At 48.4% G+C, this 15,000-nt stretch overlaps 2 protein-coding genes across 2 annotated transcripts in view; one reads left to right on the top strand and one right to left on the bottom strand.

The window, feature by feature from the left end:
* mcm5 (minichromosome maintenance complex component 5) overlaps positions 1 to 3,361 on the top strand; it is an 8,048-nt gene extending 4,687 nt beyond the window's left edge. The window contains exons 8-16 of the mRNA XM_084448383.1: positions 151 to 262; positions 687 to 830; positions 1,069 to 1,134; positions 1,501 to 1,677; positions 1,849 to 1,961; positions 2,237 to 2,365; positions 2,534 to 2,676; positions 2,928 to 3,055; positions 3,232 to 3,361. Of these exons, the coding sequence (XP_084304509.1) occupies positions 151 to 262; positions 687 to 830; positions 1,069 to 1,134; positions 1,501 to 1,677; positions 1,849 to 1,961; positions 2,237 to 2,365; positions 2,534 to 2,676; positions 2,928 to 3,055; positions 3,232 to 3,333 (1,114 nt within the window). The 3' untranslated portion in view covers positions 3,334 to 3,361. The remainder of the gene's footprint in view (positions 1 to 150; positions 263 to 686; positions 831 to 1,068; positions 1,135 to 1,500; positions 1,678 to 1,848; positions 1,962 to 2,236; positions 2,366 to 2,533; positions 2,677 to 2,927; positions 3,056 to 3,231) is intronic.
* Positions 3,362 to 4,379: 1,018 nt separating this feature from the next.
* On the bottom strand, positions 4,380 to 7,368 carry hmox1a (heme oxygenase 1a; the record flags this gene model as incomplete). The annotated part of the gene is made up of 5 exons (XM_084448501.1): positions 7,283 to 7,368; positions 6,003 to 6,218; positions 5,251 to 5,523; positions 4,872 to 4,920; positions 4,380 to 4,507 (listed from the first exon to the last, which is right to left on the bottom strand). Exons 1-5 carry the CDS (start codon positions 7,346 to 7,348, stop codon positions 4,380 to 4,382), a joined length of 732 nt encoding a protein of 243 aa, XP_084304627.1. The 5' UTR covers positions 7,349 to 7,368.
* Positions 7,369 to 15,000: the final 7,632 nt, after the last annotated feature.

Below are 15,000 nucleotides of genomic sequence, written 5' to 3'. Positions count from 1 at the left end.
GTCAGTCTCATAGGATCAACATCAATACAAGTAAAACATACAAAAGATAAAACATCAAAACCACTTCTTGCAACTCGACTCCCAAAACCATGTTCTTTAGTGTCCAGTGTCCTGTCCTCATATATAAAGACTAACCCCTCGTCCCCCCAGGCTTCCTGACGGACTGACCCGTAGGGGGGACATCAACCTGCTGATGCTAGGGGACCCGGGAACCGCCAAGTCCCAGCTGCTGAAGTTCGTGGAGAGATGTTCCCCCATCGGGGTGAGCAATAAGACAGGCCCCCTCCGGAGGCCTCAGGCCTGAAACGCTTGTCCGAGCTGTAGTACTTTTAACTTTCTGAGCTGTAGTACTTTTAACTTTCTGAGCTGTAGTACTTTACTTTCACTTTACTTTTCACAACATCCAAGTATTTCGCCCAGAAGATTTTTTACTTTTTATTTTTTATTTGTCACATGGATGTAATATAGTGAAATGTTACTGCCGGCTCTTTGACGTGCTCTAAGAAAAGTTAACAGATAATTGTTAATTGCACAAGTTACTTATTGTATTACAAATAATTACAAATCAAGTTAAAATGTTAGAATTTTAAAACTTTCAAGAGTAGGATTCTGGGTGGTAACTTAGCACAGAGGCCCAGCGCTTTTGTCAAACCGCTGCCTAACCCCCCCCCCCCCCCCCCCCCCAGGTGTACACCTCTGGGAAGGGCAGCAGTGCGGCGGGTCTGACTGCCTCCGTGCTCAGAGACCCTCACACCCGAGGGTTCATCATGGAGGGCGGGGCCATGGTGCTCGCCGACGGGGGCGTGGTCTGCATCGACGAGTTCGACAAGGTCAGCGGAGGCTTTCTTTATTTACCTCCACATGTAAACACCACCCATAAAAAGAGAATAGAAATTATAATTGTATCTATCCTCTCTCCTGTATCTCTCTTCTCTCCTTCTCTCTCCTTCTCTCTCCTGTATCGCTCCTCTCTCCTGTATCTCTCCTCTCTCCTTCTCTCCTGTATCTCTCCTCTCTCCTTCTCTCTCCTTCTCTCTCCTGTATCTCTCCTCTCTCCTCTCTCTCCAGATGAGGGAGGATGACAGAGTAGCGATCCACGAGGCCATGGAGCAACAGACCATCTCTATCGCCAAGGTAACCCCGACATGCTCTCTCCCCCTCTCTCTCAACTTGACCTCTCTTATAAACCTCTCTCTCTCTTCCACCAACCCCTTCTCATCCATCCATCCAGTCACTCTGTCAGTCTGACCTCTGACCCCTCCCCCAGGCTGGCATCACCACCACGCTGAACTCACACACACTCACTCACACACACGCACTCCCCAGTCTGACCTCTGACCCCTCCCCCAGGCTGGCATCACCACCACGCTGAACACACACACACAGACACCCTCCCCCAGACTAGCATCACAACCATGCTGAACTCACACATACTCACCCACACACACACACACTCACCCTCTCCCAGTCTGACCCCTGACCTCTGACCCCCTCCCCCAGGCTGGCATCACCACCACGCTGAACTCTCGCTGCTCGGTGCTGGCGGCCGCCAACTCTGTGTTCGGCCGCTGGGACGACACCAAGGGGGAGGACAACATCGACTTCATGCCCACCATCCTGTCCCGCTTTGACATGATCTTCATCATCAAGGACCATCACGACCAGCAGAGGGACATGGTGAGGGGTGTGTGTGTGTGTGGGTGTGTGTGTGTGGGTGGGTGGGTGCACAGGTGGGTGCGCGCATGTGTGTGTAACCCATTCCTCTTCTGTACTCACAACATCGCGTGTGTCCGTGGGTGGGTGTGTGTGTGTGTATGTGTGTGTGTTAACCCTCCCCTCTCTCCCCAGATCCTGGCCCGTCATGTGATGAACGTGCACCTGAGCGCCCAGACACAGACGGAGGGCGTGGAGGGGGAGGTCAGCCTGGCCACCTTCAAGAAGTACATCGCCTACGCCAGAGCGTGAGTCAGCACCCGCCCCTGCTGTGTGTGTGTGTGTATATACACACACACACACACACACACACACACACAATGTCCCTGAGGAGGCTGCTGGTGTGTAACTCTGAAATGTCTCCCCCCCTTCTCCACTTGAGGAGGCTGCTGGTGTGTAACGCTGAAATGTGTCCCCTCTTCACCTGAGAAGCTGGTTTTGTGTAACGCTGAAATGTGTCCCCCCCTGTCCCCTCCTGAGGAGGCTGCCGGTGTGTAACGCTGAAATGTCTCCCCCCTGACAGGAAGTGCGGGCCGCGTCTGTCGGCGGCGGCGGCGGAGAAGCTGAAGAACCGCTACGTGGTGATGAGGAGCGGCGCCCGCGACCACGAGAGAGAGAGCGACCGGCGCGCCTCCATCCCCATCACCGTCAGGTACACACACACTCACTCTCTCACACACACACTCTCTCACACACACACACCCATACACACAATACACTAAACTCAAATGCACACACACACACTACACTACACACAAATGCACACCCCCCCCCCATCCCCCATACCCTGACGCAGCGGTGTGTGTGCTGTCCCCTGCAGGCAGCTGGAGGCGGTGGTGCGCATCGCTGAGTCTCTGGCCAAGATGAAGCTGCAGGCGGTGGCCGGGGAGCAGGAGGTAGACGAGGCCTTGAGGCTCTTCCAGGTCTCCACGCTGGACGCAGCGCTGTCCGGCAGCCTCTCAGGTACACGTGTGTGTCTGTCTCTGTCTGTCTGTCTGTCTGTCTGTGCGCGCGCCTTTTCCAACCTCCTATGAGAATGTACAAACATTCCTGTGTCAATCCTTTTACACACCTGTCTGCTGATACACCAGATGGTGGTGTTGTTGTTAGTGAAGTGTCCAGAGAGGTGTTTGTTCTGGAAGTAGCCTGCACATTTGACCCTAGTGTAGAGGAAGCCTTCATGCGTGCGTTTTGGTGTGTGCGCGTGTGAGCAGGCGTGGAGGGGTTCACCACCCAGGAGGACCAGGAGATGGTGTCTCGTATTGAGAAGCAGCTGAAGAGACGCTTCGCCATCGGGTCACAGGTGTCCGAACACAGCATCGTCCAGGACTTCACCAAGCAGGTCAGTCACACACACACACACACGCGCCCACACACACCTGTCAGCCATCTACATGGATCACAAACTAGCTCCAGTTTTGTTGAGTCCCTCTCTCTCTCTCTCTCTCCCACTCTCTCTCTCTCTCTCTCTCTCCCTCTCCCACTCTCTCTCTGTCCCCCCCTGCTGGTGGAGAGTAGAAGTACCCAGAGCAGGCCGTCATCAAGGTTCTGCAGCTGATGCTGAGGAGGGGCGAGCTGCAGCACCGCATGCAGAGGAAGGTGCTCTACAGGGTCAAGTAGAGGTCGCCGAGGGGTCAGCCAATCACGGAGGGAGGTGGCTGTCGGGAGGGTGGGGGTCACCGTTCAGTTGGTGGCTGTTTGTAAATATTAAACCTGAGAGAGGGGGTGTCTGTCTGTCCCGGGTTCTCAGGCCAGAGGGGGCGTGAGAGTACATTTAAATCAAATCAAACTTTATTTGTATCAACACGTAATGTTGTAAACCGTTGTTGTCTGTGATGGAGACTCCGCCCCCTAGCTGCAGCCCAGCCTATCAGACCAATCTATTTTATATTCAGGCTGTTTGCGATGAACCTTATACCTGGACAATGTTCAAATACTAAATATGTACTGAAGACAAGAGTGCGTGACTGGTTGTTCTCTGGAAGGTTCAGTGTTTTCTGTTGAAAATAAATGAAATGTTGAAAATAAATGCAATGTTGAAAATAAATGAAATGTTTTGCAATTTGATGCAGCGTTCTCGTGGTTATTTAGACTACATCAACGTCACTGGGTTTTAAAAAAAGAAAATATGTCCAAGGCAAAGTTAGTGACTATAAACTGGATAGAAATGGTGATATCAAAGTGTAATGTCTCATTAAGCATCTACAATAATCTGAGTGAAAATAAACATTCAGAACTATTAGAAGACCATAGACCAGATTTTGCTGTAGACCATTTCTCAAGACTGTCCTAATGCATCACTGTATGCATCACAATGTGCGCACAATGTGACATTGAGCCCAGTTTAAAAAATCTGGAAAAGAAAAATGTTTAAAAGGTTTATTGGTCTGACTCAACAATCCAGTACTACACAGTTCATACTTTACATATATTTTCTGAAATTACTTTGACATGTAGCCTAACACGTGTTTAGAAACAAATCTCAAAATTCACTTTACAGTACAGTCTACTGTACAGTCACTTTAAAAAGCCTTTATGAATATGGCTTCATTAAGATGGCTATTTCATTATATTATAATAAACAGTGGTTATATAGTGTAAAGTGCAGTGAGTGCCTAGTCGATGGCGCAGCAGGTCCGTATGGGAGACTGTGCGCCTGACACCGACTACAAAGCATAGATTCCCATTCCAACGGTCGCCAAAGCAACGCAGACGGCCATAGTGAATTGCATCATGGGTGAGGATGGAATGATGGCTGCTGGGAAGTGTAGTAACGTGGCCTCTGGCTGGGTCCCTGAAGAACACAGAACAGATCATGAACAGGCCAGATAGTATCAGAACAGACCAGATAGTATTACACCAGACCATGAACAGACCGGATAGTACTATCGCAAAAGACCAGATAGTATTACACCAGACCATGAACAGACCGGATAGTAGAATCAGAACAGACCAGATAGTAGAATCAGAACAGACCAGATGGTAGAATCAGAACAGACTATGAACAGACCAGATAGTAGAATCAGAACCGACCAGATGGTAGTATCAGAACTGATCATGAACAGACCAGATAGTAGAATCAGAACAGACCAGATAGTATCAGAACAGACGATATGTTGAGGAAATAGCTTTCTCTGCTGAGTCAGCAGGTGTCTCACCAGTCTCCGCCTCCGTGACGCTCAGCATTTTCTGGAGATCATCGAAAACCTGCACAAGACAGCGTCTGTCAGTTAGGAAGGAGCCAGTCTGTGAACTCGCAGCGGTCAGATAAACACACTGATCTCCCTGCCATCCTAGACACCCCGTCCTTATGACTTGTCGATCAGTTGGGCGGCACGGACGCCTGCAGCTGCCCGGATGTTTTTGCGAACGCAAACCTTTTGAGGACAAGCTCGGGCTTCCATGTTTTCACTTCTTCTATCCGGTTCTGCTTTGCTGTTTCCAATAATGGCCTTTTCTGACCTACGACTGCACATCTCTCCCTCCCTCTCCTCCTCCTCCTCCTCCTCCTCCTCCTCCTCCTCCTCCTCCTCTCACCTCTATGTTGAACTGGAAGGCCGTGACGGCCTCCTGAAGAAGCTCCTCCCTCTCCTCCTTGCCCAGCTCCAGGCCATTCATCCGGCCGCGGTACAGCTGCTTGAAGCGGTTGGGGCTCGACACCCCGGGGAAGGTGAAAAACAACAGCCCCTCCTCCCCACTCAGCCCCAGGGACTTCTGGGTAATCCGGCCCAGCACCTGTCCCCCCGACAGGTCGCCTAGGTAACGGGTGTAGGCGTGGGCCACCAGCAGGGTGGGGTTCTCTCGACCGATCTGGAGAGGAGAGAGAGAGGGGTCAGAGGTCATGACTAGTAAGCGTCACTAAACGGACAGCCTGGCTACTTGTGCCGATGGGGCAGTAGAGTATTTAATCGTGTTGAACAGGCACCCAGCGTAGGTAGTCCACCTTTTCCTTCCTGTCTCAGAATCAGTTTTATTGTCAGGTCGGTTTTTGCACATACAAGGAATTTGTTCTGGTCAGTTGGTGTCAGCCTGTCTGTGTGTCCAGGGCTGTGTCTACCTTTCTGTCTGTATGTGGGTGTGTCTACCTGTCTCTGTGTGTCCAGGGGTGTGTCTACCTGTCCGTCTGTGTGTCCAGGGGTGTGTCTACCTGTCTCTGTGTGTCCAGGGGTGTGTCTACCTGTCTCTGTGTGTCCAGGGGTGTGTCTACCTGTCTCTGTGTGTCCAGGGGTGTGTCTACCTGTCCGTCTGTGTGTCCAGGGGTGTGTCTATCTAGCAGGGGCTCCACCCACCTCTCGTAGTCTCTGGGCGTATCTCTGGGTGGCGGCGGGGACGACCACCCTCCCCCTCCAGCCCTGACCCAGAAAGTGCTCCAGGTCTCTCTCCAACGCCTCCAGGCGGGACAGCTCCTGGGGGAAGTATATGGGTGCGACACCAGGGTGGGAGGAGTTCCTGTCCATCTCCTCCTCCAGGGCTTTGTAGATCTCATAGAGAGAGCACAGCAGGAGCTGGGAGAGACGCGGAGATACAAACATCAGCCATCACCTGCCTGCCCAACGTCCAGATCTATAGTTCACCCACATGAGAGCCCTAGAGGCCTCGATCACCAGCGTACCATGGAGAAACTTCAGTTCGGTGTCGTGAAGAACCTGACCTGACTTGACCTGACCTGACCTGTGACCTTCTGTCTTTTGAGGATTTTGTTTATTAGTAATCGTTGGTCTTTGACTTCATATTTGAGAAAAGAAACCAACTTATCTAATACTTCAAGTTTGGTCAGATCTGTAACCACCTACAGTACAGGATGTTCAGACTTCTACGCTCTTAGGAATACAAAGGCTGCAATAGAGAACGATTTACTGTAAGACAGTGGAGGAACCCTCCAAATAAAGGTTCCAGATAGAACCCTTGAGGCAGAGTGGTCTATAGCTGTACTGAGGTAGAGTTACTGAGGTAGAGTGATCTATAGATGAACTGAGGTAGAGTGGTCTATAGATGAACTGAGGAAGAGTGGTCTATAGATGAACTGAGGTAGAGTGGTCTATAGATGAACTGAGGTAGAGTGATCTATAGCTGTACTGAGGTAGAGTGATCTATAGATGAACTGAGGTAGAGTGATATATAGATGAACTGAGGTAGAGTGGTCTATAGCTGTACTGAGGTAGAGTGGTCTATAGATGAACTGAGGCAGAGTGGTCTATAGCTGTACTGAGGTAGAGTGGTCTATAGCTGTACTGAGGTAGAGTGGTCTATAGCTGTACTGAGGTAGAGTGGTCTATAGATGAACTGAGGTAGAGTGGTCTATAGCTGTACTGAGGTAGAGTGGTCTATAGGTGTACTGAGGTAGAGTGGTCTATAGCTGTACTGAGGTAGAGTGGTCTATAGCTGTACTGAGGTAGAGTGGTCTATAGCTGTACTGAGGTAGAGTGGTCTATAGCTGTACTGAGGTAGAGTGGTCTATAGGTGTACTGAGGTAGAGTGGTCTATAGCTGTACTGAGGTAGAGTTGTCTATAGCTGTACTGAGGTAGAGTGGTCTATAGCTGTACTGAGGTAGAGTGGTCTATAGCCCACCTTGTACTGAGGTAGAGTAATCTTTCCTCTCTGGTAGTTGAGCATCAGCTGCGTGTTCTCGGCCATGACGTGCTTGTCCTTGGTCACAGCCTTGATCTGCTCCGACAGGTCACTGGAGAGAGAGAGGGGGCACATGAGGAGGACATGCTACTGACACCTCAACCCCCCCCCCCCCCCCAAACACCCCGATCCACTCCTAGATACCCCAACCCACCCCCAGACACCCAAACCCACCACCCCACACCGGCACCCACCCCAAACACCCCAAACACCCCCAGATACCACAACCCACCCCCAAACACCCCGACCCATTCCTAGATACCCCAACCCACCCCCAAACACCCCGACCCACTCCTAAATACCCCAACCCACCCCCAAACACCCCCACCCACTCCTAGATACCCCAACCCACCCCCAAACACCCTGAGAGAGAGACAGAGAGAGAAAGAGAGAGGGACTCAACAAAACATACCAACACCAAACAAACACACGACTCCACTGGAGCTAGTCTGTGATCCCTGTAGATGAGGGGGGAGTTACTGTACCTGCCAGGGGCGTCCATGTCGTCTCTCCTTGATGACTTCATCCCCTCCATCTCTGACTGCTGTCCAGGCTGGCCGCGTCTCCCCGCCTTCACACGTCTCTCTGGGTGATCCCTTCTGGTCTCTCTGGGTGATCCCTTCTGGTCTCTCTGGGTGAACCCTTCTGGTCAGCTCGCCTCGGGCTCTCCTCTCTCTCTCAGACCTGGACACAGCTGCTGGTATCTCTCCTCTCTCAGACCTGGACACAGAGCTTCTGGTATCTCTCTTCTCACAGACCTGGACACAGAGCCGTTGGTATCTCTCCGGTCTCCCTTTTCTCCTTATGTAGCTGACCGCTCTGCTTCCCCGACCAGTCCCGATTGGCTGTCCTCATCCCCGGCCACACCCCTCCTGATGTCTGTGTCAGCAGAGGTCAGAGGGAAGTGAGAATGCCGACTTAACTTCCCTCACGTCTCAGCAGAACAATGCATGACGCTGCAGACGTACAGTTGTGTGAGAGGGAAAACGTGACTCAGCAGAAAAAGCACTGGGGGGTAGAGAGAGGAAGGGAGAGCATGACTAAGCAGAATCAAATCACCGAATAACTGAATCAAACAGCAGGCACCAGGTAACCACATTTTTACATAGCTTCTATAACATCCAGTGACAAAAAAAAATCTTCCCCACCGGGGCTTGAACCCCTGACCTTCCTGACATGATGATCCACATGGGAATCAGACACTTTATCCACTATACTACTGAGGATCTGGAAAATGTGCAGTGTCATACTGTTTTTATTTTTGGTGTGCTGGGACCACTGCCTCTTGTGGTGGCAGCATAGAACTGCAGGTCAACAACGGGACGGAGGGAGGGAGTGACAACCAGACAAATGTTATCTATGGTGCGCTGGCATACATACCTTACAGCCACGCACAAAAAAAGAAAGAAAATAGTTCCTATTCATTGTAATGTTGCAATGTGATGTTGAAACATTGTGTATCACAGAGTACCTATGTTTTGTCTGCTGAATAGATTTTAGTTAGTAGTTTTCATCTTAAAAGGGGGGGGTGGTATTCTAGCTCTTGATGAAATGTGCACCACCTGTCCAGTAGAGGGCGCTCTTGCCATCCTCAGTCTCCTCAGCCTCTCCCTGGCTGCATTGCTCCACTTCCCGGACTGACCAGCAGGTGGAGCTACAGCATGACTCCTGGTCCGTATTCTGGTCCAGCTTCAATGACCGCTGCTACTAGTACATTTGCTACGTACACCCAAGGCCTGGGCAGACGCTGTGCGAATGAAGGAGTCAATCTGGCTTCAGTAATGAGTGTGGAGGAACATAACTTCACCTAGAACCTCATCTAGAAGTTTGACCCTTCAAATGGCAGGACCTAAATCAGGCTCCATGAGGAGGGCAGAGGGATGAGGTCTGACGGGTCCAAGGGGGACTTCATCCAGTGGGCAGATACGATACTGGACAGTAAGAAGCCAAATAACCGTGAGGCAGTTGAACACTGTCATACAAACTGGCGTTAACATGCTGAAATGGAGTGATTGAAAATGTCACGTGACTTTCATCTGTGCTGCTTGTGTACAGTGGGCAGTCTGTTTACCACAATCTGGACACATTTTAAGTTACTCAAGTAGCGAGGGCTTCTCAGCAGCTCTGAGGATGTACAGATAGATAGAGCCTACTGTAAATATATACTTTATTGATCCCCCCAGTGGAAACGTTTCAGCATTTGAAAATTACAGGGACCTCGTAGGGTCCCTGGTCGGCACAGAGATGTCCTCTGAGCGCTCTGGGTGACGTGGAGCAGAGGGTCAGGTGAGGAGGGAGGGATGCAGGCTGTCTGCCCGTGGGCGCTGTCCTTCAGGCCCAGTATCTTGTTTGGGTGGCGTTGCAAGAGCATGACGTCGATTGGCACCAAGTAGTCTGGATCCACTGATGTTTGGATGAAGCCAATCGCGTCTGAAGTGATCTTTGCTGTTCCAAAAGATATTGAAATTGTCAATAAACTTTATCCCATGGCATGCCAATGTCAGCCATGTATTGAGGCCAAGGAGTCTTTTAAAAGATTTGATTCCTTTCCCTAAAGTTGAATGGGGACTGAGATTAATGCATGTTGTGATTGACAGTCGCTCAGTTTCTCCAGTAGCAGGGAAATGTCTTTTTTTCAGGAGCCAGAGCCAGTTTTCCTTGGCAGAATGTCAAAAGACCCAGTGTGGATAATGATCCTCACATCACTTGGATGTGTAGAGAGAATAGCTGCTAACAGATCTGTTAATGTAGCTCTTTGACAGATTTTCAGTCTTTGCCATTCTTACATGTCTGATATATAGAGTCCCCAATCAGAATAGTGTTTGGCTAATCTGATGGCAATGTTTCTTCTGGCCCTCAAATGACACGGCAGATACACAGCTGTGAGAGAGGGAGGAAGGGAAAACATGACTCAGTATCAAAAGCCACAGAGGGTAGAAAGAGGAAGGGAAAGCATGACTGAGAAGAATCAGATCACCGAATAACTGAATCAAACAGCAGATTGACTAGCAAAATAATTTCACCTGATTTACACCCCCCCCTCCTCTCCTCTCCTCTCCTCTCCTCTCCTCTCCTCTCCTCTCCTCTCCTCTCCTCTCCTCTCCTCTCCTCTCCTCTCCTCTCCTCTCCTCTCCTCTCCTCTCCTTCTCTCCCTCTCCTCTCTCTTCACCTCCTCTCCCCCCCTCTTCTCTCCTCTCCCTCTCCTCTCCCTCACTCCTCTCCTCCCCTCTTCTCTTCTCTCCCACTCCTCTCTTCACCTCCTCTCCTCTACCCTATTCTCCTCTCCCCTCTCTCCTCTCCTTCTCTCTTCTCCTCTCCTCTCCCTCTCCTCTCTCTTCACCTCCTCTCCCCCCTCTTCTCTCCTCCCTCCCCTCTCTCTTCACCTCCTCTCTCCCCTCTTCTCTCCTCTCCCTCTCCTCTCTTCACCTCCTCTCCCCCCTCTTCTCTCCTCTCCCTCCCCAGAATCAAAACACTGAATAATTGAGTCAAATGGATGCAAACAATAGAGCATCTGAGTGATACTGTGAAGTAAAGAGTTACTGCAGCTCTGCAGCTGAAAAATGGACATTCATTGAGCTCCCAATTCAGCCATTAGCAATGGTACAAAGAATAAAAAATAAACCTTTACATGACACAAATAAAACAGCAGATCACCACCTGGCTGACTAGGAAGTTGAATTCACCTAAGTTGTCTTCTCTCCTCTCCCCCCTCTCTACCCGACTACTCCTCTCCACCTCCTCCTCTCCTCCTCTCTCCCCCTCCTCCTCTTCTCCTCTCCTCTCCCCTCTCAACAACAACAACGCGCAGAACGGCCATGACTGGCACCACACTAGTTATTATCAAATGGGCTTTATCTTCCTTCTTATTTTACATGAACTAACGCACAGTGCCAAGCACACTGTGTTTCAGCTGCAGCGCTGATAGCAAGACCAGAAAAGATAATTGAGATCCTGAGGGCTCCAGCTATGGATAAGGTATCCAGAAATGTTCTCATAATCAGCTAGATCCAAGCGGCTTGCTTTCCCAAGTAAGAAAGTCTATGCCAGTGTCTGGCACCTTGTCATTCCTGTTGTGGCTATTAGTAAAGTCAATTGCATATGATAAATATTCCCTCCCACAATCGGCCTTGGGGCATGTCACACATAACACCAGAAAACTCGCCCTGCTTAATGTTAGATCCCTGGCTAGCAAATCATTTTTAGTTAATGATTGTATTATGACTTATAAAATTTTGTTTTTAACTGAAAATGCAACTGCAAGCATTCTTATTGAGACAGCTCCTCTCCTTGGAAAAGAGGAGGGGTCGCTGTTTTATTAGGGGCCGGGTCCCTCTGGTGTTGCGCCCCCTTCTTCTTCTTCTTCTTCTTCTTCTTCTTCCTAGGAAGTCTGACTTCCCACGCATGAAAAATCACCAAACTTTGCACATAGGTCCTATGCCAGAAGTCCGCAACTGGCAGTGTGGGCCAATAGTCTTGATGGTGGCGTTACAGCAACCGTCTAAAGTTGAAAACTTTAAAAAATCAGAACGAATCAGCCGTACGTGCTATCACTTTGCAACCACCACCAACCTGTAGGCCCAAGTGAGCAGAAACGCCCATGTGCTTTGAGCTGGCAGGATTGATGAAGTCCATCACTCTGTTTTTCTCAAAAACTCAAATACATATCAAACCCTATTCCTCCCACGTTTTCAGGTCAATTCACACCTCAATTGCTACACTACATGCTCAGACTGTCCTCCACAAACAATCTTCACAGATTTTTTGAAATATCAAAAATTTAGCCCACAGCGCATCAAAATGTTTACTGTAAACAGTACTGTATGCAGCTACTGTAAATACTTGCTCAATAAATCTCCAGTATTTTATCTCAATCAGTGCCACCTGTGTTCAACCCAATCAAATCAGTCAATCAGTGAATCCATGCTCAGTCAAGAGTCCCATAACTCATTCACATCACCGTATGTAGGTCTACTAATATGTGCATGCAGGATTCCTACGGTGTAAATATCTGGCTGTGACATATTATTTTGCCAGGCAAACTGACAGTTTCTCACTTGGCTCAAACAAAAACATGACCTTCCCTTGGTGTCTGCTTGTGAGTTCAAGCCCCGGGTGATGCAGAATAATATGCTAATGCTACTCAGGCATTGTACTGTTTGGATTTCAGACACACAATTTTAAGATTTTAATTTTTTAAAATAATTCCTCTTCCTCCTCAAAATGCCCAGCCCTGATCCAGTGCTGCACAGCAGCTGTAATTCAATAATCTATTTCAGGGCAAATGGACATATTTTGAATACTTTTCTGCTGTATTGAAATGTACCCCTTGAGTCCTGACAGACCACCAAAATATTCTCAATAGCTTCTTTGATAACTTTACAGAATTACTGTCTTAGTAATTAAGTAAGTAACTTAACTTCCAATAAGGTTTTGACCACTTGACCGCACCGAAACCGTTCTTATTAAAGTTCTAAATGATATTTGTCTTGCACTGAATCTGGTAAAAGTTTCATACAGGTATTATTGGATCTTAGTGCTGCATTCGACACTGTGGACAAGTTGGAAAATTGGGTCGAGCTGGACAGCACGGTCTTAAGATGGTTCAAGTCAGGAACTATTTTGTTCCAATCCATTATTCCATTATTATTATTTTATTTTTTTACAGGTCACAGGACCCAACCTCTTTGCTGGCTGTTGTGACACACCCACTTGATCTACCAATGAAATCCTGCAAGGTTCCCCAGCCCTGATCCTCCCTCTCTGACTCAGATAAAAGGAGCTGAGAACAACTGACCACCAGCCTACCAGCCTGTCTACCAGCCTACCAGCCTGTCTACCAGCCTACAAGCCTACCAGCCTGTCTACAAGCCTGCCTGTCTACCAGCCCCTCCTGATACTGCTCTCAGTGACAGAGAGAGAGAATCCTCTTCTCCAGCATGTCATCTCTGACCGTCCTCAGTCTCCTCAGCCTCTCCCTGGCTGCGGTGTTCTGCACCTGCCCTGACAAGGACTTCTGCTCCGTGTTCTGGTCCCGATGCAAAGGCCGCGATTTCATCTATGTCGCTGAAAAAAAGAGCTGGCCTGAGGCTCAGCTGGACTGTAGGGATAAAGGATCCAACCTGGCTTCAGTACACAGCCTGGAGGAGCTCCAGTTCCTCGTGGAACTCATGACTAGCGTTGACCCGACGCAGAAGTTCATCTGGATCGGACTGAGTGACGTCCACAAGGAGGGGGCTTGGATGTGGGCTGACGGGTCCAAGGTGGACTACGAGAAATGGGGGGATGGGCAGCCCGATAATTATAGAGGAGAGGAGCACTGTATACATGCATACGAGTCGGTGGGTTTTAATGATATTCACTGTGCAACCCCACTCCATTTTATCTGTGCCTGTCGTCCATAAAGATGAAGCAGCCCTGTAGCTGTGTTGCTGAAAGAGCCTTGTTCTCAACAATAAATATCTTAATGAGAAAATAAAGTTCCTGTTTGTGCTTTTTTAATTTTTTGGCATAGAACAATCATGCTCAGGTGTTTGGGACTGGGGGGGGGCATGGAAACAGTTGGTTCATTCACAATTAGTCAGTTCATGATCAGAGTTGTACCACAATCACTGAGTTTTAGTTTGGAAGTACAGGCAACTCTAGCCCCATCTGCTGATGAAGAAAAGCTCAATCTATTTTTTTTTATTGTACTGTATTTTAGTTATTTATTTTTATTTAACCTTTATTTCACCAGGGGAGCCCATTGAGACCAGGGTGTCATTTTCAATGTGGCCCTGGTTACAAAGCAAATATACAGTAAAAACTTCATACATTAAAACAAAAAATAATATACACATACAGAATACAAAGACATCATAAAAATGATGAGATAAAAACAAAAACATCATGCACATTAAACACAATAAACTAAAATCAAAATGGATAAAACTGATAAACAACATTAAAACATTCTTTTCAACCTAAATTTCCATCAGAATGCTTTAAACCAGCCCATAGAGACCAGGGAATCCAATTGTATCGTCTCCTTAAGAATGGCACAGTCACTAAAAGCTGTTTTTCTCAGCTTGGTTCTGACACGAGGGACGTCAACAACTAACCAACTAGATCTTGTTAGATGAGAACTAGAGCACCATGTTATGAAGGTTGGCAGATAATTTGGAAGGTTTTGTAGGGTAAGAGTGTGCCTGTATGCTGTGTTCTCCTAGGACATTGTACGTACGTGAGTGAAGAGAGAGAAGGTTTCCGTATGTGATGAAGAAAAGTGTGTCCTTTTTTGCATTTCGTTTTATATGACCTTTTATGTGTTGCACTTTGTCTTGTTGCTTTTAATGTCTCATGTAAAGCACTTTGAATTGCCTTGTTGCTGAAATGTGCTATACACATAAACTTGCCTTGCCTAGTGGCCAGGGATGGCCAACCAATTGCCTGATAAAGATTACAGTGATGCATTCTACAATGATCACCAGTAATAAAACCAAGTGCTGAATGATAAACAGTGTCAAACTGTTTGACAGTGTGCATATAAATAACACAAATGTAGACTGAACTAAAAGCTTCCTGTCATCACGTGAAAAAAAAGATTTGTTTCTATACAAGAACCCACCTAACTTTGTAGTCAGTGGATGCAGGAGACACACCAGAGCAAGGTCAGGTGATAT

Source organism: Borostomias antarcticus (genome assembly GCF_949987555.1).
Source record: "Borostomias antarcticus genome assembly, chromosome: 14".
Taxonomy (NCBI): domain Eukaryota; kingdom Metazoa; phylum Chordata; class Actinopteri; order Stomiiformes; family Stomiidae; genus Borostomias; species Borostomias antarcticus.
The sequence above is the reverse complement of the archived record's forward strand: the minus strand, read 5'-3'. Positions and strand labels throughout refer to the sequence as shown.